Source organism: Mchenga conophoros, linkage group LG12, assembly GCF_057382185.1.
Source record: "Mchenga conophoros isolate Kocher_MC1m ecotype Shallow Benthic linkage group LG12, M_conophoros_male_GT1.1, whole genome shotgun sequence".
Lineage (NCBI taxonomy): Eukaryota > Metazoa > Chordata > Actinopteri > Cichliformes > Cichlidae > Mchenga > Mchenga conophoros.
The window spans coordinates 25,156,399-25,172,860 of record NC_140537.1 but is presented as its reverse complement, the minus strand read 5'-3'; the positions used below and the strand labels follow the sequence as shown (position 1 = coordinate 25,172,860).

General features: G+C 43.8%; 1 protein-coding gene across 1 annotated transcript in view; it reads left to right on the top strand.

Moving 5' to 3' along the window:
* The first annotated feature begins 1,305 nt into the window (after positions 1-1,305).
* ptch1 (patched 1) overlaps positions 1,306-16,462 on the top strand; it is a 50,372-nt gene continuing 35,215 nt past the window's right edge. The window contains exons 1-2 of the mRNA XM_085294743.1: positions 1,306-1,867; positions 3,322-3,514. Coding sequence (XP_085150869.1) covers positions 1,697-1,867; positions 3,322-3,514 — 364 coding nt within the window. The 5' untranslated portion in view covers positions 1,306-1,696. The remainder of the gene's footprint in view (positions 1,868-3,321; positions 3,515-16,462) is intronic.

Here is a 16,462-nt window from a genome sequence, read left to right as displayed (position 1 = left end):
ACGTGGCCAAAAAAGGAACAGTCCTATAATTGGGTAAACTTTTTTTCTGAGCATTCTGACTGTGACCAAGACAGATTACGATGCATCTCTTTCTCTCCTCACAACACTTAATCATTCCTTTTTATCTTTATTATAACTGACTCGTTTCGCTCTCCGAGGAGCGGGAAATCACGGATTTGTTCTGAATGTTCTCCCCACCAGGACAGAAGATGGTAAGAGCTCGGCTGGCAGCCACACGCCCAGAGTCAGCTTAGATGGCTTAGGTGTGAAGTACACCTGATGCTCTGGCGAGCCAAGAGTGGCTGCTGGAGTTAATTGTTTTGCTTATTATAACCTTATTATTTTGACCCGATGTCTGTTTATTTGAATTAATTTGTTTTTATCTTTATTTCATGAAAAAAGTTATATCAGAATAAAGTCAATTATAAAAATGATGCCTGCAGCACGGATAGATAAATGCTACCTCCTTTGGCAGTTTAGGGACATGAGATTATAATGAAATCCTAAAATCCGCTTGCTTACTGTGCAGCAAGATGTAAATGCACAAATAGTTCTTATGTATATCTGCATCTATATGAAATGTGATTTTTTTTTTTAGCTAAATAACCATAATACTGTGATATTACCCTGTCGGATCACTAGACTAAAGGGGAGATAATTAGGCATTTGTATGCGTAATTGCGCATAAACACATCGCAGTTCTCTATAGGTAATATTTTCCCAGTTAGACGTTTTATCAAAGGGCTTTTGTTTTGCTTTGTAGAGAGCTGTGGTCCTGAGGCTGTGGCGTATTTTGATATGTACAAAACACTAATGAGCTGATTTTGGCGGTGTTGGACTCTAAAGATGCAACAACAGTATAGCCTACAAGCCGCCCCCCTCTCATTGAACCAGTTAGAGGATCATCTGAGGGGAAAAAAATAGTTAAAGTTCTGACATGCCAAAAAGCCCCCTCCGATGCACAAACGGGTAGCTTGTATTTGACTTCGGGTCCTCTCGGGGAAACGCTTCATTATTGTAACGGAGCTCTACGTGAAAACCTGAATGCACCAAATGGGTTCGACTCTCGGCGAGCCTCCCCTGAAGTTGGAGATGCTCACATGAGGTCTGCCTGCCTGGGTGGTCTCTCTACTTTAGTGAGCTGTTGCTAAGCAGCTAATAATAGTCGTGTTTGCTGAGTAATTTCTGCCCTTCTGGAACCAATCAGATGCAAGAAACTCCTGCAATCTGACAGCCCCAGAGGCGGGATCTCGAGTATTTTTTTCCTCTTCTCACCCCTCCTCTTTCTCTGCCTCCAAATGGAGAGAGGTCTTTTTCTTCATTTCTATTGAATCTCAGAGTTGGCCGTGACGCGCGGCCCAGGGGAAGACCACATAGATGTCACCAGAATGCTACGACTATCGAGGTTTCATACCCGACAACTTGTGTATGGAAATCACTTCGCGAAGCTCGCTTTTTGAGAGAAACTTACTTTTTTAAGAGACACGGTGAATGCGGTGAAAGCGGTGGAGACCTCCGGATCACGAAATGTTGGGATGGAAGGCGCAGACTTTGACTCGCCGTCTCCAACAGGAGTATGAAGCCCTACTTCACGGGTGTGAGATCTCCGAGAGTGAAACTCTGTTCTCTTGGGATATCGCTACACGCTTTCGGGGAAATACTATAAAGTGGGAAACCATATCGCTGTCCCCGCAACATGGCCTCGGCTGGTAATGCGCCCTCCGAGCAGGAAAACAGAGACCCCGATCGGCCGAGGATAACGCGGAGGAACAGGGGGGACTATACCCGCAACACACCGCTGGATTTGGAGTATTTGCAGCGGCCGAGTTACTGCGATGCGGGCTTTGCTCTGGAGCAGATTTCAGAGGTGCTTTTATTTCTCATCTTGAACGGGAAAAGGCTTTGTGATGCTGCTTTCATTGTATTCGTCGAAAAGAAAAAAATGTGGCCAAACTGTCCAGTCGCTGCTAGGTAACGGGACGGGCTGGGCACGGGGTACACAGCGGTAAGGCAAGGTTGCAGAAAAGCGCAAAGTAGTTGTGTTTGATTTCACGCGACTCTTCCGATGCAACCGGCTTATGATGAAAGATGTGCTGCAAGTTCTAAGTGCCCGTTTCCCCAGTACAAACACGCGATTGTTTCCAGTGCATCCCCAACCTAGAGCAGTCCCGCACCAGGCAAAAAACATGCAGCTTTTACTCTCGCAGGCAACGCTGCCATTGACCGTTTCATAACATCCAGCCTTTCTTTTACGCGGAGCACCCAAAGCTTTAAAGAGTTTCGGTGACACTGTCTAAACTTGGGTGACTCGTGTAAAGAGGAGGAAAGTAAAGAATCCATGTGGCTGCCCTCTTCCGTTCACAAATATTGTGATTCCTCCCCGTGATAGCTCCTTCACTTCCCCGTGCAGGCCGGAACACACGAGCGGCCAGACGGGGAGAGCGCGTGTGAGTGCGTGGTGGTGGTATTTGTGGTTTTACCACATGCGCCGATTCAGGGTATTTAATATCACCGGGCGATGTGTGCGTGCAGGTTACTTCAGTAGCAATCACACTACACCTCAAAATGTAACAGTTTCTGTCAAGTGGGGAGCATGTGGTCTACAGTGCATTCAGTATTTTATTTTATTCTGTCTTTTAAGACTTATAGTCTGCTACTAACAGCAGTATTGTGCTTCCAATGGCCATTTTACATAAAGAGTAGAACAAAGACACAAGGGAGCCTGCTTAGTAGTTGTGGTTTGACAGTTATGTCCTGTTTACCTGTGTCTACTCTGGAGGTCCAGATGTACTTATTTTGGACTATTAAAAAAAAAATTATATATATATTAATATTATTATTATTATTATTTGTATTCACAACTGGTTATTGTGGCTGTGAAGTGACAGGGAATGTTGGTACCTTCCCAGTGCATGTATTATGCTAAGGATTCTGATCTGACAGGACCTGTAGCTCGCACTCTGGGGAGTCCTCAGCACTGCCCAGGATCCCCAGCAGATTTGTGGTTTTTCAGTGAATAAAGGTTAGCAGAGGGATTTAGTGGATGTGTTGGAAGATCCCAGCTCTCTGACTTTAGATCCCCGGTTGTAGGTAAATGTGCAGTCTTACTGAAAAGAGAGCAGGTGGGATTCTTTGATCAAAGAGAGGCTTGTACTTTAAAGCTGTAAAGGTTCTTTTAAGTGGACACATTTATTGTTGTAGCTTATTTGCATGTATACCATAAAATCTTTTGTCTTTAACCCTACAGCCTCACCTGAGCAGGTAAGTATGGTGCTTTGTCTGTTAACTGACAGTAACTCTGGGACTCTTGTCTTATCATAGGGGAAGGCAACTGGGAGGAAAGCACCTCTGTGGCTGAGAGCGAAGTTCCAGAGACTTTTATTTAGGCTGGGCTGTTACATTCAAAAGAACTGCGGAAAGTTTTTGGTTGTTGGCCTCATGATTTTTGGAGCTTTTGCTGTGGGCTTACGGGCAGCTAATTTGGAAACGGATGTGGAGAAACTCTGGGTGGAAGGTAAGACGCTCTTGATTATTTTGTTTTTTGACAAGCTGTGCAATTCATGATGTTTTTAAGTGTGACCTGCTGGGACTTTTCTTTATTTCAGTGCTTTTGAAACTGTTTGACTTCATATTGCATGTTTCCAAGAATTTGACACAGTTTAGTTTGGAGGAAGAAGGTTTGTTGGTGTTACTTAATGAAGTAGGTATGGGGATTGTTTATTGTATAGGTGCTGGCAAGCACCCAAGCAAAACTTGAAAATACTTGCCTATTCCCAACACACTTAGCTTCTAAAACCGTTCTAGATGCACACATAAGATGTGCAAGGGCTGAGTGTAACTATGCTCATAACAAGTTGTAATTAAGTTCATAAGGGGCTTTCGGGGTAGAAGAAATTTTTGTGAAAGCCGCCATTTTGTGAGATGTGTGTGAGTGTGTGTGTGTGTGTGCGCGCGTGTGTGTGTCTGCCTGCCTGCCCCCAGCAGTTGACTGTGTGTGGTCCCGTTTTGGACAGCTCTCAACTTTCCAAAAAGATTTGTCTCTGGCTGCAGGGAAAAAGCGGAGTGAGGGCAGGAACTCGTGTTTGCGGGGTGGATGGAACATTTGTTAGTTTTCCTTGTTTTTGAAATTCCTAAACAACTTATGAAGAGTGAAAATATATAAGGAAGAAAGAAACTGTGCATATGGGTGGTGCTTGTGGGGGGTTTAAGGGGAAGGGGCTGAGCTTTTTTTCCTTTCCTTTGATCCACATTCCTGCGCTTATGGGTAGAGTTGGCTGTAGGAGTCATGAATGGAGGAGCAGACTTGTTGAGAAATTGAAGTGGAGTACTGTTTGGTTATAAAAATGAATGCATTTTTTTTTGCGTGTGCTTGTGTGGTTGCCTTTTTAACTTTTTTAAACCACTTTGTCTCAGGTTTAAAGAAAAAAGTTAACAAGATCAAGCACTAAAGCAAACTGATTCCTGTACAGATCAAACACCACACCTCCTGCCCGGGGTTGGCTGTTCTCCCCTTGCGTGCAGCTGCAGGGGTCTGACAGACAGCGTGTTCTTCTAATCTGCGGCGCAGGCGCAGTTGGCAACAGTTTAGGCAGAGGGGAGCCTCTTTGGGATAGGAATCCTGATTATACTCAGAGGATCGCACTGTTTTCACACCCTTTCACATGTCTGACCACGGTCGCGTATACTAAAGTGACCGGCACCTTTTGGAACTGAATATTATTGCACACTTCACAGTGCATCATTTACTCTTACACACAAGTGCTCAAATGAATTAGTAATATATTTATAACTTCTTGTAATTTATGTAAAAAAATGAATAAATCAAAGATTTGCAGGGACCTGTCGCCGTTTTGTTGCCTGTTTGATTTAATTTTAAACGCTGTGTGGGATTTTAACAAAAATTACTAAAAAATACTAAGAGCATCACTTTGGCGTCTTCCTTCTCATACTGCTGCCCTTCTCAAAGAACGGGGTTTAGAAACATTTTGGCAAACTTTTTATTTAAAGCATATTTAAAAGGACAGCAATGAAGTCTTTTGGCTTCAAGATACATTGCAAGTGCAAACTGTAGACTTATTTCAGCTTCTTCAGAGTACTGAGGTTAAAATTACTAAAAGCTATAGCTTCAGAGTTATTGATTCAGTAGGTAAACGGTCTTCTTGTAGCTTCTCAAATGTGAGAATTTTTAGATTTTCTCAGTTTCCCATTATTATTTGCACCTTTTTGTCCTTGCAAGGTCTGGTAACTTGTGATTTATCAGCATTTTCAGATGTTTCAGCTGATTCTGTTGCAAGTTTAGCGCTGCTGGTGTTGCATCAAATTCAGGATACTCAAACCCAGAGTGACTGTACACTTTTGTTTTGTTCCACCAATAAATTTTGGTGTTGACAGAACTGAACCTGACCTTGACTGACACACAAGTAGTGTAGTGACCTCTGGTAGGCATCTACAAAATGGTCTCATACTGGCTCACACCAAGATGCGAACCCCTGCTCGTACACAGGCTCTGACTACAAGACAGGGCTGCTGTGGTTTTCTACATCCCGATAAGTGAGGGGTTCCAGATGCTGGTAGGGAGAGATCTGTTTGTTTAGATTAGACTGCACAGCTGAGGGATAGATTAGTTCTGCCTGGACCGTGGAACGCTGTGCTGGGCCGTGCTGGGGGACTGGCCCATCGTCCGAGAGGAAAAAGAGGAGAGGACAGAGTGCCTGTTTATGTTTCATTTGGTTGGAACTGCAGGCGACCCATGGACGACCCCACGTGGAAGCTGTGTGGCCTGTGGATGCGTGCGCTCATACAATACAGCCCAGCTCCCATCAGATCTCTCAGCTCCTCCAGTGTTGACCGGAGCAACATTCACGTTTGCGATCTCGTGTCGTGTCGGTCGTCACCTGCTTTCTGATAGCTGCAGAGCAGCTGAGGTCTCCGGCAGACCGCCGTTAAGTCTCTACTGCAGTTAGCTTGTAGGTCACGTGCCACAGCTTTTGCAGGGATTGTCTTTTCTCACACAGTGCTCACTCAGCACTGTTTATAAATACTCTGACACAGGAAGTTCTGTTTATTAGACAAAGTGACAGAGACCAATTGGGAGTGAGATGCATGCCTGCACAAAGACGCAGTGGTGTCTGACCTCTGAGGATGCATGGAAGTTTGTTCTTTACTTAACAATTGGGGCAAGATCGTAAGATTTTCAGTCTTGTTTTCCCACTTAGAAAACATCAAAGTGACCGTGGTTTCTATTTAGGGCAGATTGTATCCACACTACAGACAATCTCTGTGTTTATATCCACTCACAGGAAATGATTAGTTCAAACAGGAAGCTGTAGTATTGTGGTGTACTGTCTCCCCACACACAATTGTGGTCTGAAGCTCTCTGTGTGCTTTCCTCAGTGTTGGAAAACATGCTCACTGGCTTGCGACCTCAGATGCATCCTCAGCTTAAACCTGAAGATCATCTAGATGATCTTGCAGTGATTAACAATAAGCCACATTCATGGAGAAGAGACATGGATAAGCGAGGAATGAGAGTCCTTTAGGTTTCCTCCTGGCTGCAAATGGAAAATGGAGCCATCCCTTGGCATTCTAGGTTATGGCAAAAACAGGCCAAATTGTAAAGAAAATAGGAGCACTGCCTGCCACTAATTAAAACAGTATCACATAAACATTGGCCTTCCTGTAGGACAGCCCCTCTCTCTTTTGCTCCGTTTCTTTGCGGAGAGAAAGGCTGGAGATTATGGAGCTGTGCTGATTGGGAAGAGGAGACGCAGGGAGGGGATGGTTTGGAAGTTGGGGCTTTTGAAGCTTGAGCTCTGGGCAAGGGTTGAAGTTGAAGCCAGGGGTGAAGCCGACGATGTGGAGCTGTGGGGTAATCATGGCTGGAGTTTTATTTAGTCTATAGATTCAGCCTAGACTGAAGCGAGGATGAATTAAGTGGCTGCATTTTGTTCTCATCACACCTCAGGATCCAGAATTGTGAATCTGTGGACCAAAGAGGTTTGATGAAGGATAAGTGAAGAACAGTAACTGGAGGAGAAGACAGAGGCTTCGTGTTAACACTGGCGACTGCTACGTAAACGGCATGTTTTTGCAGTATTGACCGATGTCAGAGTTTATTTTAACTTAGCTGTGCTCCAATCTTAAAACCACTGACATGTTGACATGGCTACACATCAGTGTTGACCTAGAAATATATTACATCCAGTCAGACACTTTGCTCCGTAATGATTGGTTAAGGAAAATTGAATCTCTTTCCCCTATGGAAACTTATTACCAAGAAGGAAAAAGAGTGTAATTGCCTGACAGTTGTGTCTGATATCAAATGTATGGCAATTATATGAATGATTCAAGTTTAAAAAGAGCTTGTGGTCTCCAGATTTATGCTGGGACTGGGGCACAGGGCAGTGGATTGTAGTCTCAAGGTTGCAGACTGAGGGGAGGGCCTCGGTCCCGGAGTGCTTTCTTGGGGGGCATAAGTGCAGAGGCTGGGGGCCACTGGGGTAGACCCCTGAGACCCTGAGGTCATCTTGTGGAGGCCCCACTATTTAAAACCTTACCTGATACTCACCCTGTGGCCTGGGTGCAGAGTGAAGACTCACAGCAGAAGTGGGAGGGGGGGGGGGGTGGAGGAACTGCAGCAAAGGTCGCAGCTGTCACCGGTCACTGTTTGTATATGTTCACGTGCGGGCATGTCGCATGTGTATGCCTACTGTATAATAGAGCGCCTCAGTGCCAGCTGTTTTGTTTCGAGTTTGCACTCTTTTCTCATTGTGTGATGATTCAGTTTTGTGAGTTTCTGATCAAACTTTTAAAATCTCTTCTCCAGCAGAGGGCAGTGAATCTATTTTTTATTTAATCTCTGAATTACTGTATAATAATTTTATGTCAAATAAATATCCAAGTGCAACAACAGCGCGCATCATCATTCCAGCTTCAACAACAGAATACACTTGAAGGAGCGACATGTCACAGAGGGAGTAATTTCAAAGTCATACTGCAGAAATTTCACAATTTAATTTCCTTTTAAATTGAAAGTGGAGCGCCTCTAGCCTGTCCCTGAAATCAGTATGGTAACAGTTACAGTGGTGCCAGGCTATGTTTGTGTGGAGCCGGATTTAAGGTTTCAAAATCCAGTCTGATAGGATCAAATGTTGTTGTTGTTATTTTATTTTTTTTCTAAAGCCATTCCTTGCCCGTTCCTCCGTGTCTGTTTTGTATCTAGTATGATTAAGAACTGAGTCAACAGAGCTGGTGGTTGTTTTGTTGTTTTGCTGGTAATGGCAGTGGAAAAGGGTGCAGTATAATGTTAAGTGCATGCAGAAGAAGCCTTGACATCCTTTTTTGTGGAGGAGGAGGAGTGCCCTGAATGTGGTGTCTCCACTGAGAGGATTGTGGTTTGCATGGCTGAATTATTCAGCTTTTGATGTGTATACAAGCATAGATACATGCATGGGTGCATGTGCACACACACATGTACGCAGAAAGAGGCTTTGGAGTTTTGGTTCTGTGAATGAGTGGGTGGTTGAGCAGGGTTGGCATGCCAGTCTATTTTGGTAGTATCTTTTTTTTCCCTTTATCTTTCTTTTTCTCTCTTTCCCTTTCACTCTTTCTCTCACACTACACCTCCTGCAGCTTTCTTTCAGCAGAAGCAGCAGCAAGCGATCAAACATACAAACGCCCCCCCCCACACGCAATATTTCTCCCTAGTTAGCGCGGCATACACGACATAGAGTCATCTATTCTTCTCTCCTCATCAGTTTCGCTCCCTGACATCAAATGTATACAGTAATACTCAAACGTGAGCGCACCTACACATGCGCGCTTGTTCCAAACTGCACTCCGCTGAGTTTGTGTTTATCAGTTCACTACAAACATGATTAAACCCCTCTATAAGGAATAACATTCCAGTGTGTTGTGTTAAACTTTACGAGTTGATGAAAAGTGCAGGCTGGCTGGTGAGGGATTTAGTGTGGGGAAACATTGCGCCTCTGGTACTGTACACAGACTCGCTGCGCTGTTTTCTCAAGCTAGCGTTTGAAAACAGCTTTGTGTATATTAGGCCTACCTGGCAAAAGTGAATGTGAAATACCATTTAAAAATTTGCTCGTCAAGCGTTCCCCGCGTGTGTGCGGGCGTGTGTGTGTGTGTGCTCCCAAGGCAAGCATGCTCCCATTCACAAACAACATCCTGAGATACCTCCAAGCACTCTGTTTACATTTTGCATTCTTTCAGGCGCTCTTATTCAAAAACCAGAGCCCTGCGAATGACCGACCACAGGAGACTGTGGAGAGAATTACTCTCCCCCTCTACCTCCCTCTCTCTCTCTCGCTCTCTCTCTTCTGTTCTTCTCTTTTTCTCTCTGCCAGAAAGGTCTCTCTCTTTACCCGAGCCTCCTTTCCCCCCCTCCTGCCCCCCACCCTCCCACCACTCCCCCGTCCCTGGCTGGAGAGAGAGTGGCCTCAGAATGCCAGATGTATTACAGAGTGAGCCACGGCAATGTAAACACTCAGCCCTGCCATGAGAGCAGGGTGGTCTGGCCTCCCTCCTTCCCTTCCCTCCCCTCGCCTCCTCTCCCTCCCTCTTCCCCTTTCCTCTGTTCCCTCCCTCACAGCGATGACTGCCAGAAGGGTGGAGAAACACCCTTCTGTACAAAACAGCAGAGGGAGAGTGTGTGTGTGTGTGTGTCTGTGTGTGTGTGTTGGAGAGGAGACTGAGTGAGGGAAGAAGCAAGAGTATAGTAGCAGTAGTGTGTTTGTGTTTTGGCTGCAGTGCCTACCGTACACTAGGAAAGAGAGATTGGGGTGTGGATTGATGCTTCTCAGACTGCAGAGCAGAGAAATTTTCTCGCTAACATTTCCAACTGTGTGTATGTGTGTGTGTGTGTGTGTGTGTGTGTGTGTGTGTGTGTGTGTGTGTGTGTGTGTGTTTTGTTTTATTTTATTTTTTTTAGCCCCTCTGGCACACCACAGTTACATACGTAGCTGTATATTTCATTGCAATTCCTGCAGCACGTCGTCATAGAATCTGGCAACCACGGCAGTTACACAAGTACCACACATGCACATGCAAGACATAAAGATACAAAGATAACATTTCCTCTGTCAGATGATTGAAAAGTCAGGAGCTCCAGATTGAATCAGCATGCAATTGAGTGAAATCGTCTCTTGCACTGTAACCTATCTGCATAAAGAGCACTGGGTGTTATAAAGACCATGTTTACACTTAAACATTTTCTACTTCGTTGTTCCCTGGCACGTGCACTACTCCAGTGTTTTTGGACCTGTGCATTTGTCCATTTTATTATTTGCTCACCCACCCTATGTTGCAGAGGGTCTAAGGCATAGGTGTCAAACTCTGGCCCGCGGGCCAAATTTGGCCCGCAGCCTAATTACATTTGGCCCGCGAAGCCATACCAAATTACTATTAGAGCTGGCCTACTGGTATTATACAGCTAATATATATATTGTTTAGTATTAAGCTTTGCTTGTTCCATATTCAGTTTTTCAGCAAAACGTGTTTGAGTCCATTAGAAAAGATTCATTCTTATATCTGGAGGAATAAATATATTTCAATAAATATTAACGTTAGCCCGCAACTTTGTTTTAGTTTTGAATTTTGGCCCACTGTGTATTTGAGTTTGACACCCCTGGTCTAGGGCCTACTGGAGCTGACACAGAGCAATAAGTATTGCTTATAGTACATTGGATAGATTTCAAGTCCATCACAGGATCCCAGAAATGGGAAGCTTTTGTATACTTCTAATGCTCTTCAAGTTTGGACACCACTGTGCTGTCTTTCAGTCTGAACTCTTCCTGTCATGCTGGGTTTTATCAGTCACTAAATGTCATTCTCTAATTTGTCACTCACCCCCATTGCATGACCCTTTCCAGAAGAAAACAAAAAAAATTAGGAAATCTGTCTTGACTGTCAGCAGTTAATTCAGCAAGAAGAACAAATTGCAGGCGTTTTCTAGTATAGTCTGTGTCTATACTAGCGCTGATTTCTAGCTAGCTACACATTCACTGTGTGTGCAAATGATCATTTAATATGTATTTCTAGGCTTTTTACAATGGATTGAGATTGTTTTTGGTTTAAAAACAACACTTACAGTGACAAAGGTAGCTGAATGCACGGGTTTGATATTTAGGTTAGATGCACATTAAAGTATCGAGTTGGGTCAGTTTCATATATCTTCCATCTTCTTGTTTCAAAATAACTATTTCATACACATTTACAGTTGTTTTATAGTTGATGTATTTACTGTGTGAATTATTAATACATACATTGTAAATGTATATGTTCATTCAAAAATGTATGAATTTCACCAAATAACATGTTTCACCACAGACCCTAATACTGTGATCCATGTAAACCATAAACACTTTGCCTCAAAATAAAGGGACCAGTGCTCTCACTATAATCCGCCCTTCTGTAAAAGTTTGGCTCTGGTTGTTGGGCAGACCTATACATAACAGAATGGAGTATAAACAACCACCATTTGCTGGACTTATAAACTAGATGATAATTGCCATTAACAAAAAAAGAGAAAGTTGTAGTGCATTTCACTCTTACCTTTGTCAGGCACAAAGTGATGGATACATCCCAGAAAGCTGCACGAGCAAGCAAGACACAGAAGGTCCATGAGATGCCCTGAACGCAAAAATGAGATCACCCCTTATCCAAATAACCTCAACATCCTGTCTGTTTTAAACTCGGTGGGTGCACTGCTGGGAATCTGAGCAAGTCAGATTCCCAGCAGTGTACTAAGTTTGCCCATGTTTAAAACAGACTGGGCGACTGGTTGTTGTGATGAGTGCAGAACAGATGCAAGTTCAGAGGTTCCTTGATTTATTAGTAAGATGGAATAATAGTTGAATTATGAGGGTGGTAGCCGTGAATCTCAAAAAACAAATACAGATCCTGTTGGTTTTTCTTTGTCTTACTTTCATACTGTTTCTGTGTCCTTTATTGCACACTCAAGAATGTGTGGTTTCTTTTTGGGATCCCTGAAATCATTGACCATCTTTACAGGAAATGACAAAGAGATAGCTAGTTGAGATTGGTTGTTGAGGCTCATGTCACGGTCTGTTATGGTTTGGTTGTGAGCCAATCACAAGGCTGTAAATGCAGCAAAAGGCTGGCTTAAATTTGACAGGCACTGCAGAAGAATACAGAATGTGATGGGGTTTTTTTTCCCTGTCCTGGAGTCTTTTTTTTTTCTTCATTATCACACACCTGAGAATGCAGAAAATCTGCTGCAGTTTAATTGGACATTATCTGGTCTTTACCTGCCAGCTTCCTGGAACAAAGTACGTGTGCTTTCAGATTTTACAGATGTGTGAAACCACACAATTATCACCGGCATTCACCGCTAGTGAGTGAGCGTAACGTGTGGTGCATCTTTTGCATTGCATTCAAGCAGGTCCCTCTATAAAACCAAACAGAATATTTACAGTTTTATGAAGCAGACAACTGTAGAAAATAACTCAGTTTGATTCTCTAAAAAATGTACAGAATTCATGGGTAAAATCGGCTAGACTTTATCAGAGTAAGAGGTGTACTATCGCTGAAGAGTTTATAAAGCTTTCGCGTCACTTTAGTGATGGTGGCTTCAGATCTGCCATGTCTGTTTGGCTGCATTATGACATCACTTTTAATTGAACTACAACCACTGCATGCACACATGCTACAAAAACAGACTTTCTGTCAATGTTTCCTTCCCCAACTACTCTTTACACAGCTCTCTGAATCCATTGGCACTGAATAGGATTTTTTTTTTTCGTGGGGGGTGGGAGAGGCGAGAGGGACCTGAATGAAGGCAGCAACGTGGAAGAATCTGCCCATTGAGGAGTGTGTGAATGTACACCTCGGGCCCAGGGGAAGCTGCATTGGGAGCCAGCCGACTGCTAAATACACCCATTTTAGGGGCCGCAGAGGCCGGACAGGTGATTAGCATAATCAGGGGAGAGGGGAGCTATACATATGGTAATGCAGTAGTTGGGGGGTGAGGTTTGGTGGTATGGGTGGGGATTCTGGGGGCAGTGGTTGGCAGCTGGGGTGTGTCGGGGGTCGGAGTGTTTCGGGGGTGCGCTGCTGCATGAGGAGACCCTCGGCTACAGCTGCCAGCCCGAGGACTTCCAGTCTCCGTTCTGTCACTCTCATGTTTTTTTCCTCATTTTTTTATTTCACAGTTTTCCACTCTTGACCACGATTGTTTTACACTCCCCTCTCTGTGTGGCAGCCCCCTCTTCTTATAAGCTGACAGGAGGGAGGGAAAGAGAGTGCAAGGGAGGGAGAGCAGTACAAGTGAGGGGAACTCACCACGGGTCAGATAGGGTCTCGGCTCCCAGTAAGGCCTTTCACCACATATTTGTGGCTGTGTGCACACCTGCATTGCAGAGTGAACATTGGAAACTGCTGTTAATGCTCTGTGGATTGCTGTGCGTGCTGCTGCAGTGAGCGCTCCTTCTCCTGCTCGCAAAGTTGTTCTGAGCCTTTTGCATCTCTTTACACACTGGCATCTCCTTTGCCAGTTCCTGTCTCTCTTTTTCCTCTCATCAAACCCTGTCCTCATATTCTGTGTGCTCCTGGATTAAAGCCTGGACTTCTTTCTTGCTTGTTCCTGTGGCGGGCTGATCATAATCTTGTGCCCGCCTGCAGTTCAACAATTCTCTAACACTTTTTGACAATGCTTTGACAGAAATCTATGCCACTTTTTTTCCCCGCTGCAGCTAAATATTTTAGATCGGTGTATAAAGTGATAAACAAATGCATTCTAGCATAGATCTGTTGATGTTTATCTACTTTTATTGAGAGGGTCTGTCACATTGCAGTGATGATATCCTACAGAAAATGGGAGCAGCAGAAAATCTAAGAAAAAAGATGAACTCAGAGCCGTGGCAGCAGATGGATAAGAGAAAGCAGACAAATGGTGGAGGACAGAAACAGGTGGGGTCCTCTTAGTGATCAAAGCAGGTTATTGACAGTAGCAGCTGAATGGGAGACAAACAGGAAGTAGGAGATGTCACTGGACAGACCTACTGTGGGAAACTACCTGAGCAGTGTGACCAGGAGCAGATACCAAGCAAGTTCAAATAAATGACCAAGATAGCCAAGTAACAGATGTCCATCCATCCATTTGCTTCCGCTTATCCTTTTCAGGGTCGCGGGGGGCGCTGGAGCCTATCCCAGCTGTCATAGGGCGAAAGGCGGGGTACACCCTGGACAGGTCACCAGTCTGTCGCAGGGCTAACACATAGGGACAGACAACCATTCACACTCACTAACACATTCACACCTAGTGGCAATTTGGATTATCCAATTAACCTATCCCCACAAGCTGCATGTCTTTGGACGGTGGGAGGAAGCCGGAGTACCCGGAGGGAACCCACGCAAACACGGGGAGAACATGCAAACAGATGTATTTTTATTATATTAGTATATACTCTCTTTCCAAACCTCATGAGAAAGTTTGAAATCAGCCATAGTCTAAATAAAACTATGTCTTAAACATAACTGAACTACCAATGAGAAAAAGATGACCTTGTGTGCAACGGCATGGAGTTAAAGATGAAATATTCTTATCATTTTAAAAAAAGACAAATGTTTTTATTGTCTCTTGTGCAATTTTATGTTGGAAGACAAAAAGAAAGGAAGAGTTATATAATTTTTCTCTATACTCCTCAAACTTTGCCTCAGGATTTAGGACTCCTATAGCCCAAGGCTGCCTCTAAGCACCTGCCTGAAAGTTTAAAGGAGTGTTGCTAGAAAACTGCAAAGATTTTGTAGGTCGCTGTTTTTTTGCAGTTTGTAATGTAATAAGAAATGGCAGTATACAGAACCGGTGGAGATCAAGTAACAAACTTTGACAAGAGTACTGCAAATAGGATTGCTAAAACGGAAAATGAAAACCATCGTCTGACTCCTAAACCTACAGGAGGATTTGGCAAACTGCTCTGCTGCCTACATTACTTTAGTGTCAGAAGTTCTGGATGTTGTTATGGACTGAAAATTTTCTTATCACTGACTGAGCATCTCCACGAAGAAGTCTTCACCCCTGACTAAGTGGTCAGACCAAGAAAGATTCTTGGTAGGAAGAAAACCACCATTTAAGAATTCTGCAGAAGTGTTCCTCTTCCTCAGATCCAAGTATTAATACAATAATGTTTCAAGTTCGCAATCCTGTTGACTTCACTTCTTGGTTTTCACTCTGGCTTATATCATCCACTGTGAGACCTGCTATGAATAGGTGTGTGCCTGTGCTCAGTGCGTTGAATTAATTCACTTAGGACAAAAGTTAGGATAAGGTTCTCAGTATGTAGGTAAATGGGATATTTATGTTATAGTTATTTAATAATTGAACAGAAAATACCAAAATGTCTTTATAGGAGATTATGGGTTGATTCATTAGAAAGAAAATGGTTAATAATATCAATCTTTTAATACCAGCCTATGGAAAACTTGAAAGCACAACTTGAAAAACCACAGTAAGAACCTTTCATACCTTTGCAAATATTCATTAAGTACCAGTATTGCTAAACTCCAGAGAAACCCAAAATATCAAGCTCTTGTATGAAAGCATCATTTTTCTGTCTCATGCAACAGGTGTCACTTCCCAAGTTTAAAAGATCTTTTCAGTGTAAATCAACTTAAATTTGATTTTCTTTACACAACTTTTAAAGCAGCTTTTTAAGTACATGCCGTTGTAGTTTCATGGGGTGGTCGTCTCTTTATCCCTTTGATAATACTGGAGGTTCAGATTTTGGGAGGTCGCTGTAGACTTGGTAGCAGTGAGATGACCTGGTTTTGGGGGGCTTCCTCTTCACCATAGGGGGTGCCTGCTGGGATGGAGGGCTAATCCAGCTAATCCGTTCTCTGCAAACAGACACACACACCCACACACACACACACTCACACACAGAGATGTGTTCAGCCGCATGCAAATACATATAATACATTATGTCACAAATCTTTAGTTAGTGGAGCAGGTCAGGTGTTTCAGACTATTTATTCATAGATGTGTAAATATGTTCAGGTGTACACTGAACATAATTGGGATTGGAATTATACTAGCATCACTCACAGTTACAGGAGTGGTTGCCGCCGGTGGTGCGTGTTCTCCTCGAAAGTTATGGGCTGCTTCCGTTGTCAGACATAAGAGATGTGCTGGGGTGGGGACAAGCTGTTGTGTGTTGCATGGAAAGGAGAGAAAGCTGGCGAAAGGATATGGGGGGTGGTTTGGCTTTGACAGAGGGGCCGGGCTGATTGCCATCATGATCTGGCCAATCACAGTGTAGAGCTGAATAGAGCAAAGAGAGAGAGAAAATGAGAATGAGGAGGGGGCGTTCAGATCTGAAAGGAGGAAGGGGGTGATGTCAGTTCCTTAGAAACCTACTTTCTCTCCTTTGGTGCCCGCCACCCCCCACCATTCCTCTACTTTGAGAATAGGGGGACCAGGGGTTAA